Source organism: Propithecus coquereli, unplaced genomic scaffold, assembly GCF_000956105.1.
Source record: "Propithecus coquereli isolate 6110/MARCELLA unplaced genomic scaffold, Pcoq_1.0 Scaffold785, whole genome shotgun sequence".
Classification (NCBI taxonomy): Eukaryota; Metazoa; Chordata; class Mammalia; order Primates; family Indriidae; genus Propithecus; species Propithecus coquereli.
This window is the reverse complement of record NW_012154007.1, coordinates 1,359,604-1,383,759: the sequence shown is the minus strand read 5'-3', so window position 1 is coordinate 1,383,759 and position 24,156 is coordinate 1,359,604. Positions and strand designations below refer to the sequence as shown.

At 49.9% G+C, this 24,156-nt stretch overlaps 1 protein-coding gene across 1 annotated transcript in view; it reads left to right on the top strand.

Moving 5' to 3' along the window:
- Positions 1 to 24,156, top strand: part of EVC2 (Ellis van Creveld syndrome 2) — a 137,477-nt gene that overhangs the window by 28,322 nt on the left and 84,999 nt on the right. Inside the window, exons 8-9 of the mRNA XM_012662838.1 lie at positions 10,513 to 10,647; positions 13,023 to 13,162. Of these exons, the coding sequence (XP_012518292.1) occupies positions 10,513 to 10,647; positions 13,023 to 13,162 (275 nt within the window). The remainder of the gene's footprint in view (positions 1 to 10,512; positions 10,648 to 13,022; positions 13,163 to 24,156) is intronic.

The window sequence follows — 24,156 nt, the reverse complement described above, 5'->3', positions numbered from 1 at the left end:
AAACAGGGAGCTGGCCAGCGAGGGTAGCAGCTCCTCTGACGTTTCCATCATGCAGTTAAAAGGTACAGATAGACATGAGGTTTCCACAGCGTAGCTGGCGTTGTGCAGCGCTCACAAGTCGCCCCATCTTCTCCTTAATTTCCTGAGGCTGAAACTGACACGTCAGCCAAGGAAAATGAGGCCCCAAGAAATTGCTTCCCGTTTTGTCTCAAGAAGTTTTCCTTCAAGTTCTGGCTCCTGGATGAAGAGAGGTTTTTTTGCTTGTTTTTTTAGAGGCAGGATCTGGCTCTGTCACCCAGGCTGGAGTGCAGTGGTGTGATCATGGCTCACTGCAACCTTGAACTCCTGGGCTCAAGCCATCCTCCTGCCTCAGCCTCCCGAGTAGCTGAAACTACAAGAGTGTACCACCACGCCTGCATAATTTTTTTTTTTTTGGTAGAGATGAGGTCTCACTATGTTGTTGCTCAGGCTGGTCTCGAACTCCTGGCCTCAAGTGATCCGCCCGCCTCAGTCTTCCAAAGTGCTGGGATTATAGGCGTGAGCCACCGTGCCCAGACAATAGAGTCGTTTTAAGAGGAAGAAAGAACCACTGAATATTGAGTGCAGGCCTCAGACTGTACTAGATGTGACCTCCACTTTCTTGTGGTCATCACATGTGCCCGTGAAAGGGCTGAGCGCTGTGCCAGGTGCCGGGAGAGCAGGTCATGATGTTCTGCTGCCAGGATCTTGGGTCTAATCAGAGAGAGAGATTTAAACCAATTGTTATGGCACCCCAATTCATTCAATTCCAATAGTAATTCTAGTAGGACTTCGAGGCGAATGTGATCAAATCATAGTTCCACCTGAAATATAAATTATAAAACTAGATGGGAAGGTTTTGTGAATGAACAGCAATGGGGGAGGATTTGCCCTAGCAGATATTAAAAACATTATCAAGCGACATTAATGCAGTCTGCAACTGCTGTAAGAAAAGTCAGACCAATGTAACAAGAGAATTAACTATGCACGCATATATACATATATACATATGCAACGGTGTTTTAAATCAGTCGGAGAAGAATATACTATACATGAATTTGAGGGCAACTGGCTGGATCTTTTGGAACAAAAGTAAAGGTGAATTTCTTAATCAGATTAAAATCTAAGTAGATAAAAACAATTTGTAAAAAGTAAATGTGGGCTAATATCATATGAGCTGAAGAAAACCATAGTTTTGAGTACATAAATATTTGGAAACTTTACACTTAAAAACAGCACTTAGAAAAATAAATAAGAAACTTGGGAAAATACTTCTAACAAACATACAAGATGAAAGAGTAATGTCTTTAACATATAAAGAGCATCTGTTAATTTGTAAGAGGAATGCTCAGCAGAGAGCTGTCTACCCTGTGAGAATTTCCCAGTATAGGGTTTTACGAGGTGCCCTTGGAGCCCAGTGGAGGGACTGGGTGACTCTTGGCAAAGTCATGTGGCTTTGAGTTGAATTCGGAGGCCTGGGGCACAAACAACTGCATATTGTAACTGCTGCCTTCTCTGTGCCACGGCGTGTCCGGCCCACTAACCATTGTCCTGATCTGGTTTGCGTCTGTTCTGGGGACTCTTCAGCCTCCAGTTCTGCTCCCTGCTAGCCCATTGCCCGCTCTGTGGCGACCTTCCTTGCAGCACAAGCCGCCTTCTCTATGTTCCTGCAGGCCCCCCGTTCAGTGTCCATCGGGAAAGTTGACCCCTGTCAACCGCCTCCCCGTGCCCCTGGGCCCTTTGTCCTCCACGTTGCTCTGGTTTGCACATCCTCTTCTTTCCTCACCTGTCCTCTGGGCCGCTCATCGCCATCTTGCAGAGCCCCGCCCAGAGCCTACACTCCGGGACTCCCCAGCCTGCCCCAGGCGAGCTGGCTGCACCCTTTGCTGGGCTCTCATGGCGTCGGGACCTCTGTTAACCCCTGGCCCTCTGTGAGATTATTCCCCCAGATGGCACTGAATACATTTTTGTTAAATCAGAGTAGAATTTTTGCCTGGAAGAGACCTTAAAGGTTATCTAGTTCCACTTTCTCATTTTAGAGTAAAAAACTCAGGAAACCAAGATGGGGGGAGGGTGGAAGGGGGATGAGGGATAAAAACTTACCTGTTGGGTGTGACGAACACTATTCTGGTGACAGGCACATTAAAACACTGACTTAAGCATTATACAAGGTGTCCATGTAATAAAACATTAGCGTGCTAATATTTTGAAAAGCAATAACAACAGAACTCAGGTCCCGAGAGTCTCTGGGAACGGGCCAAGGTCATTACAGTCCAGAGTCACGCTGTGCAATGTGTCCAGTAATCTAAGCTTTGTGCATTCGATTGTTACATTAGCAGAGCTGCATTAGAAAGTGTGATTGTCTCTTCCTGTGGTTACTTCCGAGCTCTCGCTCTGTCCAGTATTGTCAGCTGGAGGCCAAGAGTCTCTGTGCAGTCAAGGCTGTCCCTCAGGGACTGTGGGACAAGGGTCTGCAGCCACCGACCCCTCTGTTTCTTGGATCTGTAGCTCAAAGTAAAGAATTTCAATGGAATTATTCCTCAAATTTGTTCCAAGGAAAACATTCTGTATGATCTCCCATCAAGCTTTGTCGGGGGGGAGGGGTTCTTGAGGAGGTTAATGGGTGGGATTTAATATATGGCCATTGGGAGGCAACACCACCTCCCCACAACCTCCCCCTGTGTACAGAAGAGTTGGAAGAATAAAATACCATGACCTATAATCCCACCACCAGAGAGAACCATTGCTAACATGTTAGCTCTTGCCTTGCACAAGGCTACGAATATATTTATTACATAACTGAAGTCAGACGTAAACAATTCTTCATCATGCTTTTGTAACTTGATGTTGGATCTCAAACATTTAAAGCACTCCTTCTGAAAAGCCTTTTTGTCTAGCATCGCGCTTCACAAATGCAGTGATAGAATTCATCCAAGGCAATGCTCCGGCTAATGCGTGATTAAAGGGGTGGTAATGACGGATGATTCTTTTCCAGATACAAGTAGGAAAGTCAGTGAGGACTCCGATGGTTGGGAAGCCGGGACAACCACCTCTTTTTCTTTGTTCTTAGATGATGAGGTTTAAGGTAAATTTGCTCTTTGGTGTCTATACTTGTTGTGATCAGTGGATGATCAGTGGCTGCAACATTTTTAGGGGAATCTGAAAAGTGTGATTACCTTTGGCTGACTGTGGTGCTGTAAGCTGCTGCCAGTTCTGTACCTGTCACTGCAGTGGTGGGTCCCACCAGCACCCAGCCTCCCAAGTAGACATCGAGGGGCGTTTTTGGCTCCTGCTGTCTCTGACATCCTGGGCATCTGTCCCTCCACTCAGTCCCTACATCCCACTGACCCTGTCTCCTAAGTATCCTCTAGTCTGTGTCCTTCCCTCCGGCTTAGCAACAGTCATAGTCATAGTAGCTCAGATTTACTGATGACCCTACAAATTAGGCACCGTGTGTGTGTGTGTGTGTGTGTGTGTGTGTGTGTGTGTGTGTGTGTGAGAAGTACACATAACACAAAATGTACCGTTGCTGACAGTCAGTACGTTCATGTGTTGTGCAGCCATCGCCACCGTCTCATTCCAGAACGTTTTCATCTCTGCAAAAGGACGCTCGGTGCCCATGAAGCAGCTGTTCCCCGTTTCCTTCCCCTGCAGCCCCGGCAGCCGCTGGGCTGCCCTCGGTCTGTGGGTCTGCTGGCTCTGGGCATTTCACGTAGGTGGAATCGCACAGCATGTGTCCTTGTGGGTGGCATCTTTCACTTAGCGTGATGTTTCCAATGTCCCTCCGTGCTGTAGCATGCAGCAGAACGTCATTCTTTTTAATGGCTGAGTAGTATTCCATTGTATGGGTACAACATTTTGTTTCTCTCTTCATTAGGACATTTGGGGTTTTTTTCCCACCACTTTTCGGCTATTATGAATAGAGCTCTGTGAGCGTTTGGGTACTGATTTTTGTTTGAACACCTGTGTTTAATTCTTTTGGGTATATGCTTAGAGGTGAAATTGCTGGGTTGTATGATAATTCTATCTTTAACTTAATTGAGGAACTGTAGGCACTATTTTAATCCTCATTTTTCAGATGAGGAAACTGTAGCTCAGAGGTAGGGAGACCCAGGGTCCGCAGTGTGAAAGGGGTGCATCTGGGAGTTGAACCCCCACTAGGGCGAGAGTTCATGGTCTTTACCAGTGTGTCCTGCCACGTCCTGCAGCCCTGTGTCACACTCCTCTTTTTTCCCTTGGCCGTGGTGTACAGGTTTGCCCTCCTTCGGGCAGAGGTCACACAGTAGCCAGAGTTGTCTTCTAAAACTCTGGTCCACAACCCCCGGGCTGCGGACCAGTACCAGTGCCTGGCCTGTTAGGAACCGGGCTGCACAGCAGGCGAGCAGCCGGTGAGCGAGCGAAGCTCCATCTGTGTTTGTGTTTACAGCCGCTCCCCATCACTCGCATCACCGCCTGAGCTCCACCTCCCATCAGCTCGGTGGCAACAATAGATTCTGCATTATGGTGAGTTGCATAATTATTTCGTTACATATTACAATGTAATGATAATAGAAATAAAGTGCACAATAAATGTAATGTGCTTCAATCATCCTGAAACCATGCCCCTACCCCCAGTCTGTGGAAAAATTGTCTTTCATGAAACTGGTCCCTGGTGCCAAAAAGGTTGGGGACCGCTGTTTTAAGACACTGATCTGACCATACTTCTTCCTGACTGAAAACTCTGTGGTGATTCCCCTTATGCCCTTGGGGTGACATGGCAAATCCCTCACCTGCTCTCAAAGGCCCTCTGGGCTCTGGGGATGCTTCTCTTGTGCCTGCTGCAGGCCGTGCTCCTCCTGCCCTTGCCTGGCTCGTTCTTCTGCAGACCATGAGCTCCTTGCAGCAGGGACTGGGTCTGGTTCCTCCTTATCCTCCAGCACCCGGCATAGGGCTTTGCTGCTCCAGTGTGTTAATGAGATGTCAGCAAAGATGAGCACCACTTCCAGACTCTGCCTCAAACCTGGCAGCCCATTGTGATGTAGCCACTTAAATTGAGTTTCAGGCAATCAGAATTATAGCAAACCTTGATTTCTACACATGTGATATGGTTGTAGGAATTCTGAGTTTAAGTGTTATTTGAAAGATTAAAAAGAGAATAAGGCTTAGCTGTAGAAAAAGTTCAATAAAGACATTGATGGTTGAGCATAGTTTGAAGGGATTATGAAGGCTTTTGGCCAGAGACTCAGGAATTCCAAAATTCTGCCCTGCTACTCACTCACAAAAGGTGAGCAGCAACTCAGAGTGGGAATCAAAGTGTCAACAGTGACACAAACACTTGGTGACTCAGTGCAGGGCTCCTGGTAAAAGGCCAGGCTGGTGCCCAAATGCTAGGGAGGCAGGCAGGACAGGAAGGCCACTAGCCCAGAATGTGGGTGAGAATCTTGGGTTCACTACTTACCCCTTGTGACCTTGGGCCATTTCTTTAACTTATTTCTACTTTGGCATTATAATTTGTAAAATGCAGATTAAAATGGTGTCCACCTCACAGCACTGTTGTGGGAACTAAATGGATTAATACCTGTAAACCACTTTGAACCATCCCTGGCACTTGGTGTCTGCTCAGTATACGTTCGCTACAGTGGTGGTGGTGCTGCTGCTCAAGATGGTGACAGTGAGGGTGATGGTGATACTGGTGATGTTGCTAATGAGGGTGGTGATGGTGATGTTGATAGTGTGATAATGACGGTAGTGATGGTGATGCTGAGGATGGTGATGTTGATGGTTGATAATGATAATAATGATAATGGTGATGGTGACGATGGTGATGGTGATATTGATGGTGTGATAATGACGGTGGTGATGGTGAGGGTGTGATAATGACGGTGGTGATGGTGATGGTGGTGTGATAATGACAGTGGTGATGGTGATGTTGATGTTGTGATAGTGATGGTGGTGATGGTGATGTTGATGGTGTGATAATGACGGTGGTGATGGTGATGTTGATGGTGTGATAATGACGGTGGTGATGGTGATGGTGATGGTGTGATAGTGATGGTGGTGATGGTGATGTTGATGGTGGTGTGACGGTGGTGATGGTGATGGTGGTGTGATAATGACGGTGGTGATGGTGATGTCGATGGTGTGATAATGACGGTGGTGACAGTGATGATGCCAGTGATGATGACGGTAAAGATGATGGGATGGTATTGATTATGTGACGCCTCCTCCTTCCCGTAAAACCGCATATGACAGTCTTACTCTTCTTTAGCCATCGTCTTGAAGGAAGAACGTTGAAGATTAGGAGCAGCCCGTTGTGGACAGGGAAGGCCTTGCATAATTTAGCAACACAGATAAATGAAGAAAGTTAGAGTCATGAGTGGGCTTGCCCCAAGGAGGTAGGCTCTGCCTAGGTTTGCTAATCACCTGGTGTCAGACAATAGGAGTTGAAGGAAGGGTGAGGACGGTAGGATCTGCAGAGCTCGTGCTGGCTCTGCCCTCTTCCTAGACCCAAGCGTCCGTTCCTACAGCTGGGCCGCTGCGCCAGGCACTGAGCTCAATGCTGCTCCACTGGACTGCCCACGGCGCCTCTCCTGCTCAGGCTCCCTCACTCGAGGAGAGTAAGTGTTGAGATGTGAATATAGAGAAGGGGAAGTGGGAAGAAGAGAAGTGAGGCAGCCTGACTCAGTTGTCCAATTCCACTTTGTGAAGTGGGAGGGAAGGAGGCAGGGAGAGAAAGGAGAGAGAGTGCTCAAGAGTTCTGTTCCTGCCTGTTGCAGTAGGGTGGCCCGGCCCACATAGGATTCTGCCCCAGTCTTTGTTTCCGGTTCTCATCCATCAGACAAATAACTTTTACTGTGGTGGAGGAGGTTGGGACCAAAAGAACCACACATCCCCCAGGACAGTAAGTCGTGTGCTCCAGTGGGGAGAACACCGGTGTTGGAGTCCAGCAGAGCTCCCTCTGTTGTTTTTTATCTGTGGATTGGGATCAATTATTTAATCTCTTTGCACTTCCATGTGTCTGTCAGTAGAATGGGGATAGTACCTGCCCCATGGGACTACAGAAGGTTGAATGAGATAAAGCATCTAAAGCACTGATTTAGGACTCACCCTAATCCAGTGTGACCTCATCTTGATTGCCTCTACGAAGACCTAATTTCCAGATAAGGTCACATTCGTAGGTGCCCGGGGTTAGGAGTTCAACATATCTTGGGGGAGCACGATTCGGGTTGCTGCAGGTGCCTAGTCCAAAGACTGGCACATCGTAGGTGAGTAAAATTGTGAATTCCCTTTACCTCTCCATCCCTCTTCCTGAAGCAGTAAAAACAAGTTGCTGCCTTCTTTGAGAGAGACAGCTTGAGAGCAGATTGCTTGTCGTTAGCTCCTTTGTTCTCTTCAGAGACAAGATCGTTTCGTCTCTTTTCCATCATAACCTCATCGCAGTGCTATCCATATTTATCCAGTTTATTGATGTTTTTCTTGTCCAGCAGACATACAGTCAGGGCTCAGGGAGCAGCACACATGGAGAACTCGGATTTCATTTTAGTGCCAATCAAAATTCAAGATTTAGGATCAGGAGGATGCTATAGTATGAAAACAGTTGGCTCCCTGGCAATCTCTGATAACAGCCTCTGTGGACAGGCTGACTGACCGTGGGGAGTCATGTGCGGCGTCACACTTTGATGCAGGTTCCAGTAAACACTGGGACCAAAGCTCCTGTTCCAACTCGACTTAGCTTTGGCAGTCTGGGGGGTCAGGTTGGCCTGGTTGGTCTGCCAAAAATAATTTAACCTTGACGACAGCTATACTGTGGTCTTGGGGATAAGGAACAGGCCAGTTGTCTTCTAGCTCCTAAACAGCACATTTGATAGTCCCACGGGCTTTAGCCATTTTGGATTAAATTTGTCACAGGTTGTCTTTTCTGGACACAGATGCTGAGGCAGAGCTTGGGGTATAATATGCTTCTTCCCAGTGTGTAGGAAAAAGTTAACACATCCAGCCCAAGACTTCTGTCCTCAGGAAGTCCTACCTGTGAGATTGGTCCTTGGCTGGCGTCTGAGAACTTGGGTTTCAGGAGGAGTGCCACCTTCCAAAATCTGAGCAGAGCGGCTCTCTGTGCTGGAACTGCTTTACAAACAATGTAGTTCCTGTTGAATACTTGCTGTCTTTGGGCTTTGGGATTTTGGTACAAGCAGAGGGTGCCTAAGTGATCAGCCCTAAGTAAAAACCCTGGACACTGAGTTCCTAATGAGCTTCCCTGGGCGACTGCATTTCATGTGAGTTGTCCCAGTTCCTTGCTGGGGGAATTAAGCACGTCTTAGGTGGCTCTCCTGGTGGCTTGTGCCTGGTCTTCCTTGGGCTTTATCCCATTCATCTCTTCCCGTTTCTGATTTTGCTTTGTATTGTTTTGTCATGGTAAGTCATGGCTGTGAGCAGGACTACGTGCTGAGTCGTGTGAGTCCTCATAGTGAATCGTCGAGCCTGCAGGTGGTCTTGGGGACCGTTGGCACAGTCAGTGACCCTCTAGGAAAGGAGGAAGGGGGAAGCAGGATTGCACAGAGGAGGGAGTCGAGGTGTGATCCAGGCTGATGGAGCCTCAGCCAGCCTGGGGGGTTGCTCTGGGGCAAGAGTTGCCTTGCCGGCGAAAAGTGGCTGGCATTACACCCCTGTAAGCTCTGCCAGCCCACCGAGGCTGTCTTGGAGGGCGCGACCTCAGGCGAGCTGGCTCTCTGCAGCTGGTTCAGACCTTGAGGTCAGAGTCTGCCGCCCGACCACACGGCCCATGGTTAGGCACCAAGTCCTTCTTTTAAGGAGGATCCAGGTGATCCTCGTCTACCAAACTTGACTTAAAATTTTTATGATATCTTGTCTCCTACTCTACAAGTAATACATGCCCATTATAGAGATCTTAGAAAACAAAGAAATATAAAAAAGATGAAAAACCTCATCAAGTAATCACATTCAAACAAAATTCTGGAGGATTTTCTTCGCAGTTTACACATGTATATGTATGCATCCCTATTATTTTTATCTTAGTGAAATTGAAATTATACTGTGTATATAGTTTTGTATCTTTTCTACAAAGTTACATTAGGGTATAAACCCTTTTTTATATCATTAAAAATACATTCAACATCTTTTAAATAGTTAGGTATTCAGAACTACAGGGGAGAGGGGGAGAACTTAAAAGCACCCAGAAGGCAAAAACAGATCCTTCTAGAACGTCCTCAGGTACACTTACGTCACAAGGCAGAGTGGGACCATCAGCATTCTGAGGTAAAGAGGTTTTGGACCTTGAGTTATGTACTCAGCCAAGCTATCGATCAAAATGGGGGCAAAGTCACATTTTCAGACATGTAAGAAAAGAACATCTTTTCTAAACAAATGTACTTCAGAATAAATAGATACTGAGGATACTCATTGAAAAGAAAGAAATGTGGTCCAAGAGGTACAGTTTTTCTTCAGTCAGTAATGCTATAAGAAGATAGGATAGAAGTCAGGGAAGGAAGACGGTGCGGCAGCCGTGCAGCAGGCCTAGGACGTCACCAGTCCCCGTCAAATCGGGAAGTCAGAGAACTCTGGGAATAATGACTTCGAGAGAAAACGGATTTGACCTTCTGTAACAGACAGTAGCGTTAAGGATATGGGCATATACCAGGAAGGAAAAGAAAGGCAGTGAGAAACCTCAGGAAAAGCAAAAAGTTACAAGAGGAAATGTTGGTCCAAATCGAAGCAAACTAAACATGCAGCGTAATTGAGAACCCTTGCTGAAGCCTGAGAAGGAGGCTTGCGTGAGGAGCATCCTCCTTTGAGGCCCAGGTAGTCAGTGTCGCAGGATCGCGTTCTGTTACTATATTCTGCAGTGAATAGTGTTTGCCTAATCACCATAATGATGTCGTCTTTTTAAATTTTTCGTTTTTGAAATAACCTATAAACGTCACAAAGACTGAATGTGGTTGCAGAACAAAACACGTACATCGAGAACTAATACCTGCTGGAAGGCAGAAGTGGGGAAGGAGGGTGGAGGCCAGTGTGGCGCACCAGTCTCACCATTTTTCTCCGTAAGAAGACAAGAAATAGCCTCTAAACTTAATGCCATAAACACTGAGGTTTAATGACTTGATTTAAAGTTGCAAGAGTGTTGGGGGAAGGTGAGCGGGATTCTCCCTCCGGCCTCTGCAGAATTCTGCCCAACTCTCAGGAAGTGTCGCCGACTGCCAGTGGTGCCTTAGCAGTCACATACTAGATGTGGGAACTGAGCATTCTTAAATGCCTGTGTGAGCCGTGCCCGGGGCTGGGTGGCCCTGCCGTGTGCGAGCCACGTGTCAGCTCCTTGACACACTCGCTCGTCCTGCTTACCGCTGCGGAAACCCCGGTCCGAGGGAGCAGCGAGGGCCTCGCGGCAACGGCTCAGGGGCAGGCAGCTTGGTCCCCCGGCTCCGGCTGGTTCTCCCGGCTCTTGGCCCCCTGCGTGACTCGGGCGACATGAAGCGTCCACTGCCTTGTCTATGCCCGCAGGTTCTGCCGCACCACGGCGTCCACGCGGCGGGGTTCGTGGCTGCCTTCCTGTCCTCCCTCCTGCTGGCCTGGCTCGTGCTCTTCTTCACTGGGCGGTGTCGGTGTCTGACGGGAAGCGTGCTCACCAGGCAGCAGGTGAGTCTGCCCCCAGGGGAGTGGGCCAGGGGGAGACACGAGGTGGACGTGCACCCTCCAGCACAGGGGGTCTCACCTCTGGAGCTCTGCCGGCACCCCGGGAGCTGTGGGCAGATACTCGTGCCCAGGCCCAGCTTGGATTTGCACGTCTTGGGATGTGTCCCCACCATTAGTCATTTGTAAAAGCTCCCTGGGGACTCTAGCCAGTCGCCGGGCGTGAGAATCCCGCAGTCTAGCCCCACCTGTGTGGACAGCTTCGTATTTCTGCGGAGCAGCTCTGGGGGAGCCTAGACCCCTGTGCCTGGCTTATGACGCCCCCAGGACTGGCTTCCACCCCCTTCCTGCCACTTCCCACTTCACACCCCATCCTCCTGCCACGCCAAGTGACTCGTTTTCCCTATGAGTGCGAACTCTGCGTGCTCACAGCCGTGTGCTTTCCCAGCCGTCTCTTCCCTCCTCAATTAGGACACTTCCTACCCAACCTTTAAGCCGCAACCTGGCATCACCTTTCCCTGGAGGTCATTTCAGGCCACTTCCAGGTAGAGCAGGGTGCCTTTCTCTGGGCCTGCACGTGACTGCACCCAGCACTTGTCAGATCCGTCAGCCTGACTGTGAGCTCCCCGATCCCGCATCCCTGTCTGGGCTGCCACAGAAGCTCCTCCTAAGACCAGGATGCAGCTGCAAGTAGTTTATGTGGGGAGTGACCCCAGGGAGGCACGGGGGTGGGGGATGAGGCAGGAAGGGACAGCAGCGGGCAGAGGGTGAGATCTCACCAGGACCACATGGGCCCCGGAGCTTAGTCCTGCCCAGGAGCTCTGGAGACAGCACAGAACTAGCCGTGGAGTCATCACACCCGAGGCGTGAAGGGGCTGGGATCCCTTTGGTTATGGCTGAGGACAAGGAGGCAGGAGGCAGGAAGGTGGCATTATGTCCCTGACGTGGCATCTGGAGGCCAGCAGACACCCTCAGGGAAGGCGCATGGGTGTTGGCTGGTGGATCTTGGACTGGTGGGCACTGCGGTGGTGAGGGCAAGGGGACATGGCAGAGCACAAGGTGCAATGGGCACTGCTGTGACTCGGTGTCACCCAGAGGTCCAACACCTCAGAAGGAACTTCTATCATCTTCCTCCCTCACCTTATTTATATGGAGAAAAACTGAGGTCCGTGAAGTCAAACAACTTGCTTAAAGTGGCCAGGCATAGGCTGGGGCCTGGCTTCCAGGACTCCCTGTCTCTGGAGCCTGAAGTCCCGCCCTAGCCTGGGTGAGGGGCCATCGTTCACTTTGTTCCGGTTTCCTGGAGGCGAGGATTGTCATTTGAAATGAGGTCAGCCCACAAGCTCCTTAACAGGCAGAGGTGGGAGAAGAGAAACGGCCCATCTAATCAGACCTTGTGCTTATTCCCTGGAAGCTGTCATCCATCAGAGGAACGGAACGCACCCTGCTGCTTTGATGGGAGAGCAGGATTCGTTTCCCAGAGATTAAGGCAGATCCTCACAGCTGTGCAGAGGGAAGCAGAGTGTGAATTTGATTTAAGGCCTGAAGACCCTGGCAGTATTTTTCTCCTAGCATCACAGAATGAACCTTTCTTTTCTTTATTTTTGCCGGCATGGTGACCAATAAGACAACGCGCTGTAAACCGGCAGGCGGGCTTGGATCGGGGTCAGACACCAGCCTGCTCTTTGTGGGCTGTGTGCCCTGCAGTAACGTCACTGCACACCTCTCCGAGCACAGACTCCCGCTTCGTGCAGTGGGGGCACCGACACTTATTTTGTCTCTGTGACAGTTTCACAGCACAGTGTGTAGAGAGCACCCAGAACAATGCCTGGCCGTGGGACAGGAATTCTTATATGTTAGCTGCAGCTGTCACCCACTGCTGCAGAGTTAATGATATTGGGGAACAAAAGAGATATATTGGCTATCCAATCAGAGGGTTGGGCATGATTATCTCGATTGTCACTTCCAGCTCACAGTCCAGCTCACTTTCTGTGCTCTGACTAGCAGCCAGCCAGATCCGTGATGTTGAGGCCCACCACACCTGGGAGTATTCCCCTGCTTGATGATGATGACAGTGGTGATTAAGATAGTGAAATGTTTTAATAGGTCTTTACAGGTCGAAAAGGCCTGTATTCATCCATCGCTTCATTTTATCCACGCAACATCCCTGTGCAGAGCTACTGGAATTATAAACCCATTTCTTTGGTGAGAAAATGGAGGCTCAGGGAAGTGCGTTGGTTCTTCTGAGTTCATCTAGTCACCTGTGGTGGGGCCGGTCAGCTTCTCTGACTGAGGCTCCCCTGCCTCGCCTCCTGACTTTCCCGGCACGAGGCATTCACAAGAACACACACTCAGTTGTTGTTTCTGCAATTTTCCTGAAGGTCGGACTTCGCGAGAGCAAGGTGGAGCCCTTGCTGTCCACCTCGGCGGATGGCGTGAATGAGGACCTTTCCCTTAACGACCAGATGGTAGACATTCTGTCCTCCGAGGACGCTGGGAGCATGCTGCAAGCCTTGGAAGAGTAAGAATTCTGAATCCCGTTCCACTTCGTGGACGTGACCAGTGTTTTAACCACTATGGCATGAGAACGGACACTGAGTGCATCTCACTCGTTCGTTCAGCCATTTATTCATCTGTCCCTGAGTGGTCTAATAGAACAGCCCCTGTGCACTGAACACAGTGCTTGGCATCTAGGAAAAGAGATGTGTGGTAAGACATCCTTCCTGCTTGAAGGCTGATCTAGCCGGGAAGGGAGACACATAAACAGAAGTGACCGTGAAGTTTGGTGAGCACCATGCTAAGGGGAAGATTGGGGCTGGCTTAGCACAGAAGAGGAAGTAATTACTGCTGAAGGGTAATCAGAAATGCTTCCCAGAGGAGGTGACATTTAACTAATTTCTGAAGCTTGTGTAGGAGCTTTCCCAGGGCATTGATCAAGGAAAGGCTTTCAGACGGAGGGAAGAAAGGGCAGGTGCAAAGGTGAGAAATAAGCGTGACACATTTGGTGAGTCATGAGTAGCTGAGTGTGGCTGAGGTATGAATTGGGGTGTCGCACACAGAAAACAAGCAGCTGGAGAGAAGCCAGACCATGTGATGCGGCTGTTTGCTGAATTGGTTTCATTTATTTAATGAACACTGACGTTGTGCTGCCTACGTGCAACAGAACGTAGTGCCAGGCACCATTTAAAAACTTCCCAAAACTAACGCGTGTAATCCCCTTAACAACCCTGTGAAGTATTAGTAGGTATTGATGTTCTTACCACCTTAGGGGTGAGGACTTGAGAGAGATTAAGTAATGTGCCCAGGGGCACTCGCTAGTAAATGATGGAGTGAGGTTTCAAAGCAGGCCGTCTGCTCCGGGGTCCAGCCTCCTCATCAGGGTGCTCCATTGGCCGAGATTTCTGCTGTCAGGTACGTGGGGCACAGCCTGATGGCTGACCATCGCTAGATGCGGTTCATCAGCGTGGCCTTTCCTTCCCTTTCAACAGATAACACATTAAGCATAATTATTTTACAGTCTCTGTCTGAAAACTTTCATCTGTACCCCCATTCTGTGTCTTTTATCTGTTGTTTCTCTTAGTTTTTGATCTTATTTTGTCTCCTCATGTGCCTGGATATTTTTCATTATGTACCAGACATTGTATTTGAAAACTGAAAGACAGTTTGAGGACTAGGGTGATGTTATCTTCTTTCAAGCAGCTAGGAATGTAATTATGGATTACTTTAATACAATCAGAGGTTGATATCATTCAAAGCGGGGCTTCATTTCTTCCAGATCAGATTCTTACTTGTTTATATCTGATTATTTTTATTTTTAGCTTCTTGGCTTTCTTGTTAGACTGCTGATTATTAATAAGGAGGCCACATGGAAACCCCTCACGCTGGATTCCATTTACAGGAAAACTTTCTGGTTCTAGACTCGAGATGCATAGCTCACCGCCCACTGGGGAAGAATTTCTATGGATTTGGAGTCATCATGATACTGATAAACTACAGTGCCTCATTTTTGTATATAATACCTTACGTTAATATTTGTGTCATTTAAAAATGTGCAGTCTTTTCCACACACCTTATTTAATCTGGTCCTCACAGCAGTGCTCTTTGGTAATGCATCTCATTCTTAGTGTTTGAAGGCCGCAGAATCTGAGGCTCGGCTAGGTTTTAAGAGGATTATTCATAGTTACACCTCTGGTGAGTGAAGAACAGGACTTCAGCTTTCTCACCATTTAGTCTTGGGCACATTGTATCTTACAAAAATTCCCTGAGCCTCAGATTCCCCATCTCTCAAAGGGGAAGACCATAACCACCACTAAAACATCCTCATGGCAACAGTTGCCTCTGAGCCCGTGCAGATTAGCAGACACTGAAGAGACTTCTGTTCAGGACTATTAGCACTTCCTTGGGTCTTTCTCGGGCACCGAAGACAGTGCTGAACATGGGAGTACTTGAAGCAAAATTGAGCAGCTGCCTGATCCTGTCTCCCTTGACCCAGAGTACAGTGTCCTGTGGTGTATAGAGGTGGATCCCAGAGAGAGCCAGGAACAGCTCTGCCTGTCCTTTTCGGGAGTGACTGCTTACTGGCCCGAGAGAAAGCTCTGTTGTGGCTGAGTCTTGTGAGCTCAGTGAGTGTTCTCGGTGGGGAGGGACTGTCTTCCTACTTGAAAGGGTGCTCCTTCCTCTGAGCACCTCGTGAAGAGCCAGGCCTGGAGCCTTGTAGGGCAGGGCTGAGCAAAGAATCAGGCCTCGTTCACCTATTTCTGGGTGCTTGGTTAAGTAGGCTTTGTGCAGCCATTCAGATGCAATGCTTTGTTTTAGATTACTTCCCTAATCAGAATGCCAGGGATGACAAATTAAAATTTGGCCCCCATCTGGTGGAGGGTGGTGGTGGTGGCAGGCAGTGGTGAGAGACCCATAAATGTCACCTGTTATATTAAGTGGTATAAGCAGGTAGTTATCAAAGGGTTTTCTAGCTGAAAGTTTTCTTACAAAGCATGAAGATGAAAAGCAGAGTGAACATGATTCTGTTTGTGTAACCAACACCTGGATATTTAATTTGCAAGTAGGTGGTAGTCTATAACCTTCCGACCAGCATAATTAGTCTTTGTTTTTGATTCAAAAAGTAGTGGAGTCGAAGAGGCCCAGGCTTCCTTTATTCTTACATTATATGAAATTATAAACAGCTGCTGAAATTTGCTGTTCCTAGTGCTTGAGTGAAACAGGGAGATTGATGTTTACAAAGACTTCATTCCCACACATCACTCAGTATCTCTGGCGTTTTATATTGTTTCTCCTTGGAGCCTGTCTTATTTTGCCTGAAGAGCGTTTAACGTGATTATCAAGCGTGGCCTGGGAGTGCTCAGCCCGGGGGCCAAGTTCATGGCTCTCTTCCTCTCTGCCGGCTTCCCACCCTCCCTCCTCATCCAGGCATTCCATATTTATTGAACGCTGATTCTGTTTTCAGCATTGTGGTTGGACAATAGTTTTAGGAACCCGGTCTTTTTTTTTTTTAATCCTATCATTGTCAATTACTTTTCCATCTTGACTTATAGTCATGCTTAGGAGCTCCCAGAAAGAAAATGTCACTCAGAATGCCAGGGGCTTAGTATGCATGGAAATCTGTGATACTCTCCACTAAAAATAGCATTTTTCTCTAGCAAATCGTTTATCCTGTTTGTATTTCTTACGTGAGGTTTAGCTGGGGTTCTAAATATGCCATTAGGTGACTTGATTGTCACCTCCTTTCAAGATCCCTCAGAGCCGTCACTTTGCTTTGTCTCGAGGATTTGTTTTTGACGAAGAGCATCTCCTTGGCTTGCTCGTTTACAGCCTGCCTCTTTCGGGCGGATTTGAGGAAGGAACGTCTTCTGCGATTTTTGTCGGTTCCTGGACTGTGGTGACAATGGAGGCGGCTCAGCCCTCGCTGGAGAAGGAGGGGTGGGCGGACGGCTGGTCCCCGAGCTCCTGGGGGCATGGAGCCCGCGCAGGTCGGCTCCGGCTTTGCTTGGGCCGGGGCGCCTCATGCCTGGGATCTTGTTTAATTCTCACAGCAGCTCTCATGTTGTAGACCAGGAAGCTGAGGTTCAGAGAAGTTGATTGGTTTTTGCCTAAGGTCACACAGGTAGTAATGGATTTGGCCCAGGCCTGAGTGTGTTTAATCCACTATTCTATTGACAGAATAGCTTTTTTAAAAGACTGAGCTTAGATTAACCAGAGAGGCAAAGAAAATAATAATAAAAAAAAAAGCCCAGACCTGTGTGTTTCTTCTGTTATTAGAAGAAGCTTATCACTCTCTTTAGCTGCTACCGACATTGCCTCTAAACAGTCCCAAAATTGTGTTTTGTACAAAGTAAATGTTCAGCAAGTATTTGTTGAGTTGAGGTATTTCAATGTGTATCGAGTAGTTTTTTATGTGCCAACCATATGGTATATTTTTATAACTACTATCCTTTTTATTCTTTACAAACATGCTGCAGAGACATGATTTTGTTCCACGTCTCTAAGAACCTGAAACCCAGGGAAATTAAACAACTTGCCCAGGGTTCTTTTGTTCATTCGTTCTTTCATTGAGTTGCTCATTCGTGCGTGAGGCACTTTTTTAAAAGTAATAAATTGAGTGATTATTCAGGCAGGTTCTTTCTGAGGGCCATTCTGTGCCAAGCACTGTGGCAGCCCTAGCTGGACACCGGCGACCAAGAGTCTTGGTTTCCGTCCTCGCTGAGTGCAGGCGAGTGCAGTGCCAACAGGTGCGCTGGTGACTGCAGCTCTACACCGTGGCAAGAGCCACAGAGGAACAAGGTGCTCTGCTGGAGAACCTCGGGGAGGGCCCTCTAAGGGATGGTCGTTAAGCTGAGAGCGGGTGATGAGCGTTGTTTATTCTGTGTCACCCACCTAGGCAGCAGGTTCCGTCTTGCTCACCAATTTGTCCCCAGTGCCTCAAACTGTGCCTGGCACATAGTAGGTGCCACCACACAGTGCTGTGCTTAATGAAAAGTCACCAGCAGATAGACTTCAAGGCGATAAGTTACTTTGGTAGCAAAGATTAGGAGAAGGTGCAGCTTTACTCAAACCAGATGACAACACAGCATGTTCGCAGATGTGATGTGGTCTCACAGGTTGCCTGGGTTCCTCCAGGGGCATCTGGCTGTGGCCGGGCCACCCTTGCAGAGCAAGATCTGCTGGGAGGAAATATTGGACAGGAGCTGGGGCTTCACCCATCGCAGAGAGAAGGCAGAGAGTCTGCACAGATGCAGGCAGGTATATGGGTGGGGGGTGGGGGCATAGGACACACCTGTCTGATGCTTCTCAACGAAGTGCGAGGTGAGGACGTCAGGGGAGTGAGGGTAGGAGTGCAGAGAGGTGTGGAGCAGTCTTGACAGAGTGGGGAAGTGCTTTCTAGAGAAACCCAGAAGCATTTCCGGGCAGCGTGGAGTGCCCACTGGAGGCTGGTGGCCTTGTGCCTGGATGAGGGGCTTCCTGCCGCACTGGCCCGGGTGGAGGTGCAGAGGCTGCTGATGCCAGGCGAAGAGCCCAGTGGTTAGAATTTGGGCTGAGCAGCCAGACTGCTGGGTTGGAGTCCCAGCTCTGCCACTTGCCACATTGGTGACTCCTGTTGCCTTATCTATAAAACAGGGATACAGTGCCGGCCTCATCCGAGCACAGGACCAGAGCTGGCCCAGAGAGCGTTTCCAAGCGAGTGGGAGAGGGTCAGGGAGTTAATTGTATTTTTAATAGTTTTCTGTGGCTACTTTAACAAATTACCACAACCTTGGTGGCTTACAACAACAGAAACTTATTTTCTCGCAGTTCGATGGTCTAGAGGGAGCGCGGCCCTGCACTCTGGCTGCCGAAGCCAGCGGAGTGGCAGCAGCCCTGTCTTTAGCCTGTTCTTGCTTCTGAGTTCCCTGAGAGGCGGTGGGTTCCCGGGCAGCACTGACAAGCCACAGCGGGGTTTGTGGGGTGTGTGAAGGGGTCTCTGAAGAGCAGAGCAGAGCAGAGGGCACAGCTCTCTGGTTACCATGGCAACTCTCGCTGTCATGTTCCCAGCAAGGTGAGGCTTTCTTGAGGAGATCTATGTCTGACAAACACCTTCCACAGTTTCAGTGAGTATCTGCTGAGCTCCCCTCAGCGCCAGGCACTGTGTGGGCCGGGGCCTGGGGAGGAAGCCAGGAAAAGCAAGGAGCCCACGCTCACCATCTGCGGGGAGATGGCGCACGCACAGGGAAGTCAGTGCGGTAACACAGCACCAGGGGCAGTAAGCATTGCTGTGGCAGCACCCGCCCCTCCCCGCCATGGCGCCTTGCCGGTGCCATGATTAACGTCTGGTCCACTTAGCCTTCGTGGGATGACGTGATGTCCTCTCTAACATAGTGTTTCACCTGCCACACATCACCCCTTGGAGACCATGAAGTTCATTTGTCCTCTTAGGTGTCTCTTAGAAACAAAAGGAATGGCCCCCACTGTTGGGAGTGTACAGGGGGCTAATAAAGGGCTCCCATCTCCACCTCCACCTGAGTTCTGAGACAACTGGGAAATATTTAATAAGATACGTCTCAGGCATGCCTTCCAACCTGACCCCTCCTGCCAAACCATCACGCATCGCTTTATTACTTTCGACAGCTGGGCTGCAGGACGTGGCTCGCCTGCAGGCGTAGTGAGCTCTGCAGTTAGGCCGACTGCAGGGAACTCCTGCTTGTGGTCGTTGGGTGCAGGGCACCTTCCCCCAGTCGGGGGTCAGTTCCACTCACAGAGCTCCTGCACATGGGGGGAGCACAAAGAGAGGGGAAGAGCACACGGCCCCTCCCCAGCACTGGGCCATTTCTGTTAGTCCACATCAACCAGGTGGACACCAGTCACAAACAGGACGTCCATGCGTGCTGGCGGGGATAGGGCTAACTTTCCTGGGGGTCTTTTCTCGAAGACTTTTGGGATCCTTCCCTGGGAGCCACGCTGCTGTGGCTCCCCACTGTTGGTCTGGCACCAGCCCACAGACAGCAGCCAAAAGACAGATTGCCAAAAGTAACCTGGAGACTCATTCTGTCCTGGTGAAGGGACGTGCGTAGCCTCTGACTCTGATAACGCCAGTGTTTTCTTTTTTCTTTCTGTCTCTTTAAATTACTCAATTAATTTTTGAGTAGTAAGTAATGAACATTGCAGAGAATTAGAATACCACAAAGGCCATCCCATGAAATCAGGTTTCCCTCTCATCCCCCGTGGCTTGTCACCCCCAAAGATGGTCTGTTACCAAGGCCCGTTACCCTTCGGAGATTGTGGCTGTACATACACACACTTTTCTTAAATACAGAATAATAGCCTGCCTTGACAGTGTTTTGCTCCGTTTTCCCACTTTACACCTCCCTTAGTGACTGTTTATCCGGTGATCGTGTGGCAGAGCCAGAGCTGGCAATCATAATTGGATTCAGCCTATGTGACAAGACTTGATTTCGTGGATGGCCTTTTGTGGTGTTCGAATTCTTATCAGTATACACAGAGCTACTTTGCTTTTCTAAGTGGCTGCCTGATATTCCAATACTATGAATGATTACTGAATGTTCTGAGAATTTAATATGCATAGGACTGTTTGATTCTAAAAGCAACCTCTGAGCAAAGCACTATTGACAGATGAGGAAACTAAAGCCTAGAGAGTTGAAGCCACTTGCCCAAGGTCACAGGAGAAGAGGTGTGCGCCCAGGCGGTCTGAGTCCAGAGCTCACACGCTTAACCACTGCGCTCCACGGCCTCCTGCCCCAAGGCGTAGAGCGTCATTTGACCACCAGTGCCCCCCTCAAGCTCCACCCCTGTTGATGGGGACGTGTTTGTTTCCAGTTGTCGCTGCCTTGGACAACGGCGTGGTGTACCTCCCCGCACATCTTTATGCACATGTCCTAGGTTGTCTGTAGCACGAATTCTTCGAAGTGGAATTGCTGCACTAATGTGTATTTTTTGGGTAGATGTTGTCATATAGGCTGACCAAGTTAAAATCCACAGAGCGTGAGAGTCCCTCCCTGTAGACAGAGGGGCTGTTGACTTTGTTACCTGCGTCAGCCTGCCAGGACGCAGTGGTGCCTCCCTGTACCTCTACTCTGCGCTTTCCTTGAGGGGCATGAGGTTGCATGTCTCTCCTGTGTTAGAGGCTCTCAGTGTTTCCTTGTCTGGTAAGTAGAGGAGTTGGACTTGCCTCGATGGTGGACAGCTCGAGTGTAATTCCGTGTCGCCATCTCTTGGCTCTGCCACTTGATCACTGGGAGCACATCACCTTGAGCACGTTAATAACCTTAATAACCTTGAGCACATTCCGGGACCTCCCTGTGCCTCGGTGTCCCCATCTGAACAGGGGCCAGTGATGGTGCCCGCCCCATGGGGTGAGGCCTCAATGACTGTACGTCACTCGGAGCTGAGGAGGGGTGCCTGGCTCACGGCAAGGGTGTGCCTTTTTCCCTTCATTTAGTTCTGGGCTCTGTTCTACCCACTGAGCCCCATGGTTTTGTTCTTGGGCTCATCTTTAAAGATGTCACAGAAACGGGCAGCAGTTGCTCAGTGACTCCTGGTTTCTTGTTCACCGCTCTGCCTGAGCACGTTATGTGGTTATTCAGTCTCCAGCAGGTGGGGGCTGGGAATACACTCGGGAACCCAAACAGGCAGGGTCCTGGCCCCCTGGGGCTTATAGTCAGGTGGAGGAGATGGCTGTTAATCAGAGAATGACATGGAAAGGCATGTAATGACAAACGCTGATGAGCTCCATGGAGGAAGTGAGCTTGGTGCTCTGGGAACCTCTTCTAGGGCTCCCTTTTGCCCAGAGAGAGTCACAGGCTGGAGGTTAGGTGTGTGGTCAGTCACCCGGGAAAGCAGGGGACAGCCAGGGCCATCGTGTTACCTATCCGGGGTTGTTGGCCTGTGGCTGGTGAGAAGCTGTGGGCAGGAGGGTGGAGAGGGAGACTGGCCAGACTGTGGGGCCTGGACTGCTGGGGTGGGTGCTGGACTCTGATTCTGGTCTGTCAGCCTTGGAAGAGGGAAGATGAGATTGACTTCTTAAGTCTTTGCTTTGCTGGTTTTGCTATTTGTTTTTTCATAAACAAGACTGTCTAGGACATTGAGTTGACGCTGAGGTGCACAGATCTCTCTGGAGAGATATTCCTTCCTGATCGCTGTGGTCTGAGTCGGGGCGGACTTCATCCTGAGATCCTGGAGTTGCCATTGGCATTTTGGTGCAGGGGAGCCAGCTCTGGTCCGTGTGCTGTCAGGGAAGGTGGTGAGATGGGTGGTGATGCAGGCATGAGCTGAGAAGAGACAGTCAGGGCTGCCGCTGCCCCTTCCCAGCCCTCATGAAGCCAGTGTCTCCTGAGCATTGCCTGTGTCCAGGGCCATTTGCCGGGCACGTGATGCAGAGATGGGTCTGGAGTGGGCCACACCCTCCAGAAACACACAGCTCTTGGGAGAAGACAGGCTCCTGGGCATCTCTAGCAAGGTGGGTGTGGGGTGCAGGGGGAGCAGACAGAATGCTGCATGGGGGGCTCCAGCTCTGCCTGAGGAGACCAGGGGGGCTTCACCAGGAAGACGTGGGCTCAGCCAGGCCATGGGGAGGAGGAAGGAAGGCGTCAGACTCCCTGATCCATGAGGCCATGTGGATTTAAGGCTTCAGACTTTATCCATATCCTAGACACTTAACCAAGCACCTCCAGCTGCCAAGCACTGTTCCAAAATTCGGGGATACAGCAGGGGCCAGAACGAAGCCCAGAGCTTATTAAGCTGTCTGTTGCTGAAGGGCAGAAAATACAGATAAACATCAGGAGGTGATAGGTGGATGGGCAGCAGTCGAGCAGGGACTGGGAGCTGCTGTGTCAGAGGGTGACTGGGTGGCGTTGGAGCAAACCTGCGACGGTGCTGCCTGCTACCTGGGGGAGGGAGGGGTGGAGAGTGACAAACCCCAAGCCTTGGCTCCGGGGGGCTCCCTCTGGGGTGTGAGTGAAGGCCCTTGCCCTTTTTAGCAGCTTGCAGATGGGGAATGAAGACTGTCCCTAATAGCCCTCCAAGTTTCCTCTTCGAGCTCCTCGGCTCGATGGCTGAGTCTGTCCTCTGCAGGGCATGGCAGGAGGCAGCAGACACAGATCATCCTCTAGGCACTGTGAGCAGGTCAGCTTTTGACCCTCGAAGGTTCTGAAAGAGGCAAAATGGGGCATTAGTTAATTTAACTTTGAGGTCAAGATGTACCCTAAGCTGAAACTTCACTCTCTTCCCTAATTTCTCATTTCGCATTGAGCCAAATGACAAGGCTCACCAGAGTGCACACAGAACCCCCCAAACAATAATATGTAAAGAATGCCCCAGAGTGGAGGGATGCACGCCCCCTGTAATGACTGAATCAGCGGCGAGGAATCAGCATCCGGAATGGACACGCTTGCGTTGAAGCCCTGTGGCGCTCAGGGCATCTCTCCCCACGTCCCACACTCGCTGCTCTGCTGTAGCCAGAGGGGCCCGGTGCGGCATGGGCCTGGCTTCCTTCAGCAGCCGGACCGGGGGCGCGGTGCGGGGGCCTTCACACCTCGGGACGTGACTCGAACCCCGCCAGGTCAAGCTCGCCTTCCCAGCTTCCTCATGGGGTTGTCCAGCTCCAGGCGCAGTGCGGGACTTAGGAGCAGGCAGGCCCCCAGCCACAGCAGCCATCGTGCCCTCAGCCCTAGCTTGTCCTGCTGCTGCCCACCAAGGACTGGAGGGGACGCCTGGACACGTGGAGGAGGGCAGGCCGGCAGAGGCTCGGGGAAGGAAGGAACTCCCTACCGAGTGTGAAACCCAAGGCCGCAAGCGTGGCAGAGAGACGTCTCCCACGAGAGGCCCACTCGGGCAGTGCGGATTTGGAACCTAGGGGAATTCACGTGTGTGCCCTGTTTCTTCGGTCAAAGAGGGGCCCCTCAGAGTCCCCTGTCTCCTCGCAAATGGCATCTCTGTGGCGGGGCTCCCTGGGCTGTGGTCTGAGGCCAGCCCGCTCCTCCCTCTCTGCTGCGTCAGCCTCCTGTTTCCGGTCCCGCTTGAGCTCCGAGTTCTTGGCGTCTCTGCTGAAGAGGGTGGGCCTGTTTCTCACAGGCCCAGTCACGGAGTCCGGGTCAGCTTTTTGCTTATTCAATAGGCTGTTCATTTATTCATTTATTTATTTATTTTTATTTCAGCGTATTACAGGGATGCAAATGTTTCGGTTCCTTATATTGCCTTTGCCCCACCGGATTTTTTAGTGCAATTTTAGATTTACAGAAAAATTGAGAAGGTAATTTCAGAGAGTTCCTACATGCCCCCACCCGGTGTCCACTGTTGTTAACAGCTCACATTAGCATGCTACATTCGTTACCACTAATGAGCCACTACGGAGAGGTTATTTATTTATTTATTTTTTATTTCAGCATATTATGGGGGTACAGATGTTTAGGTTACGTATGTTGCCCTTGCCCCCTCCCTCCCCTCCAAGTCCGAGTTTCAAATATGTCCATCCTTCGGGTGGTGCGCATTGCACTCTTTGTGTATGCAAATACC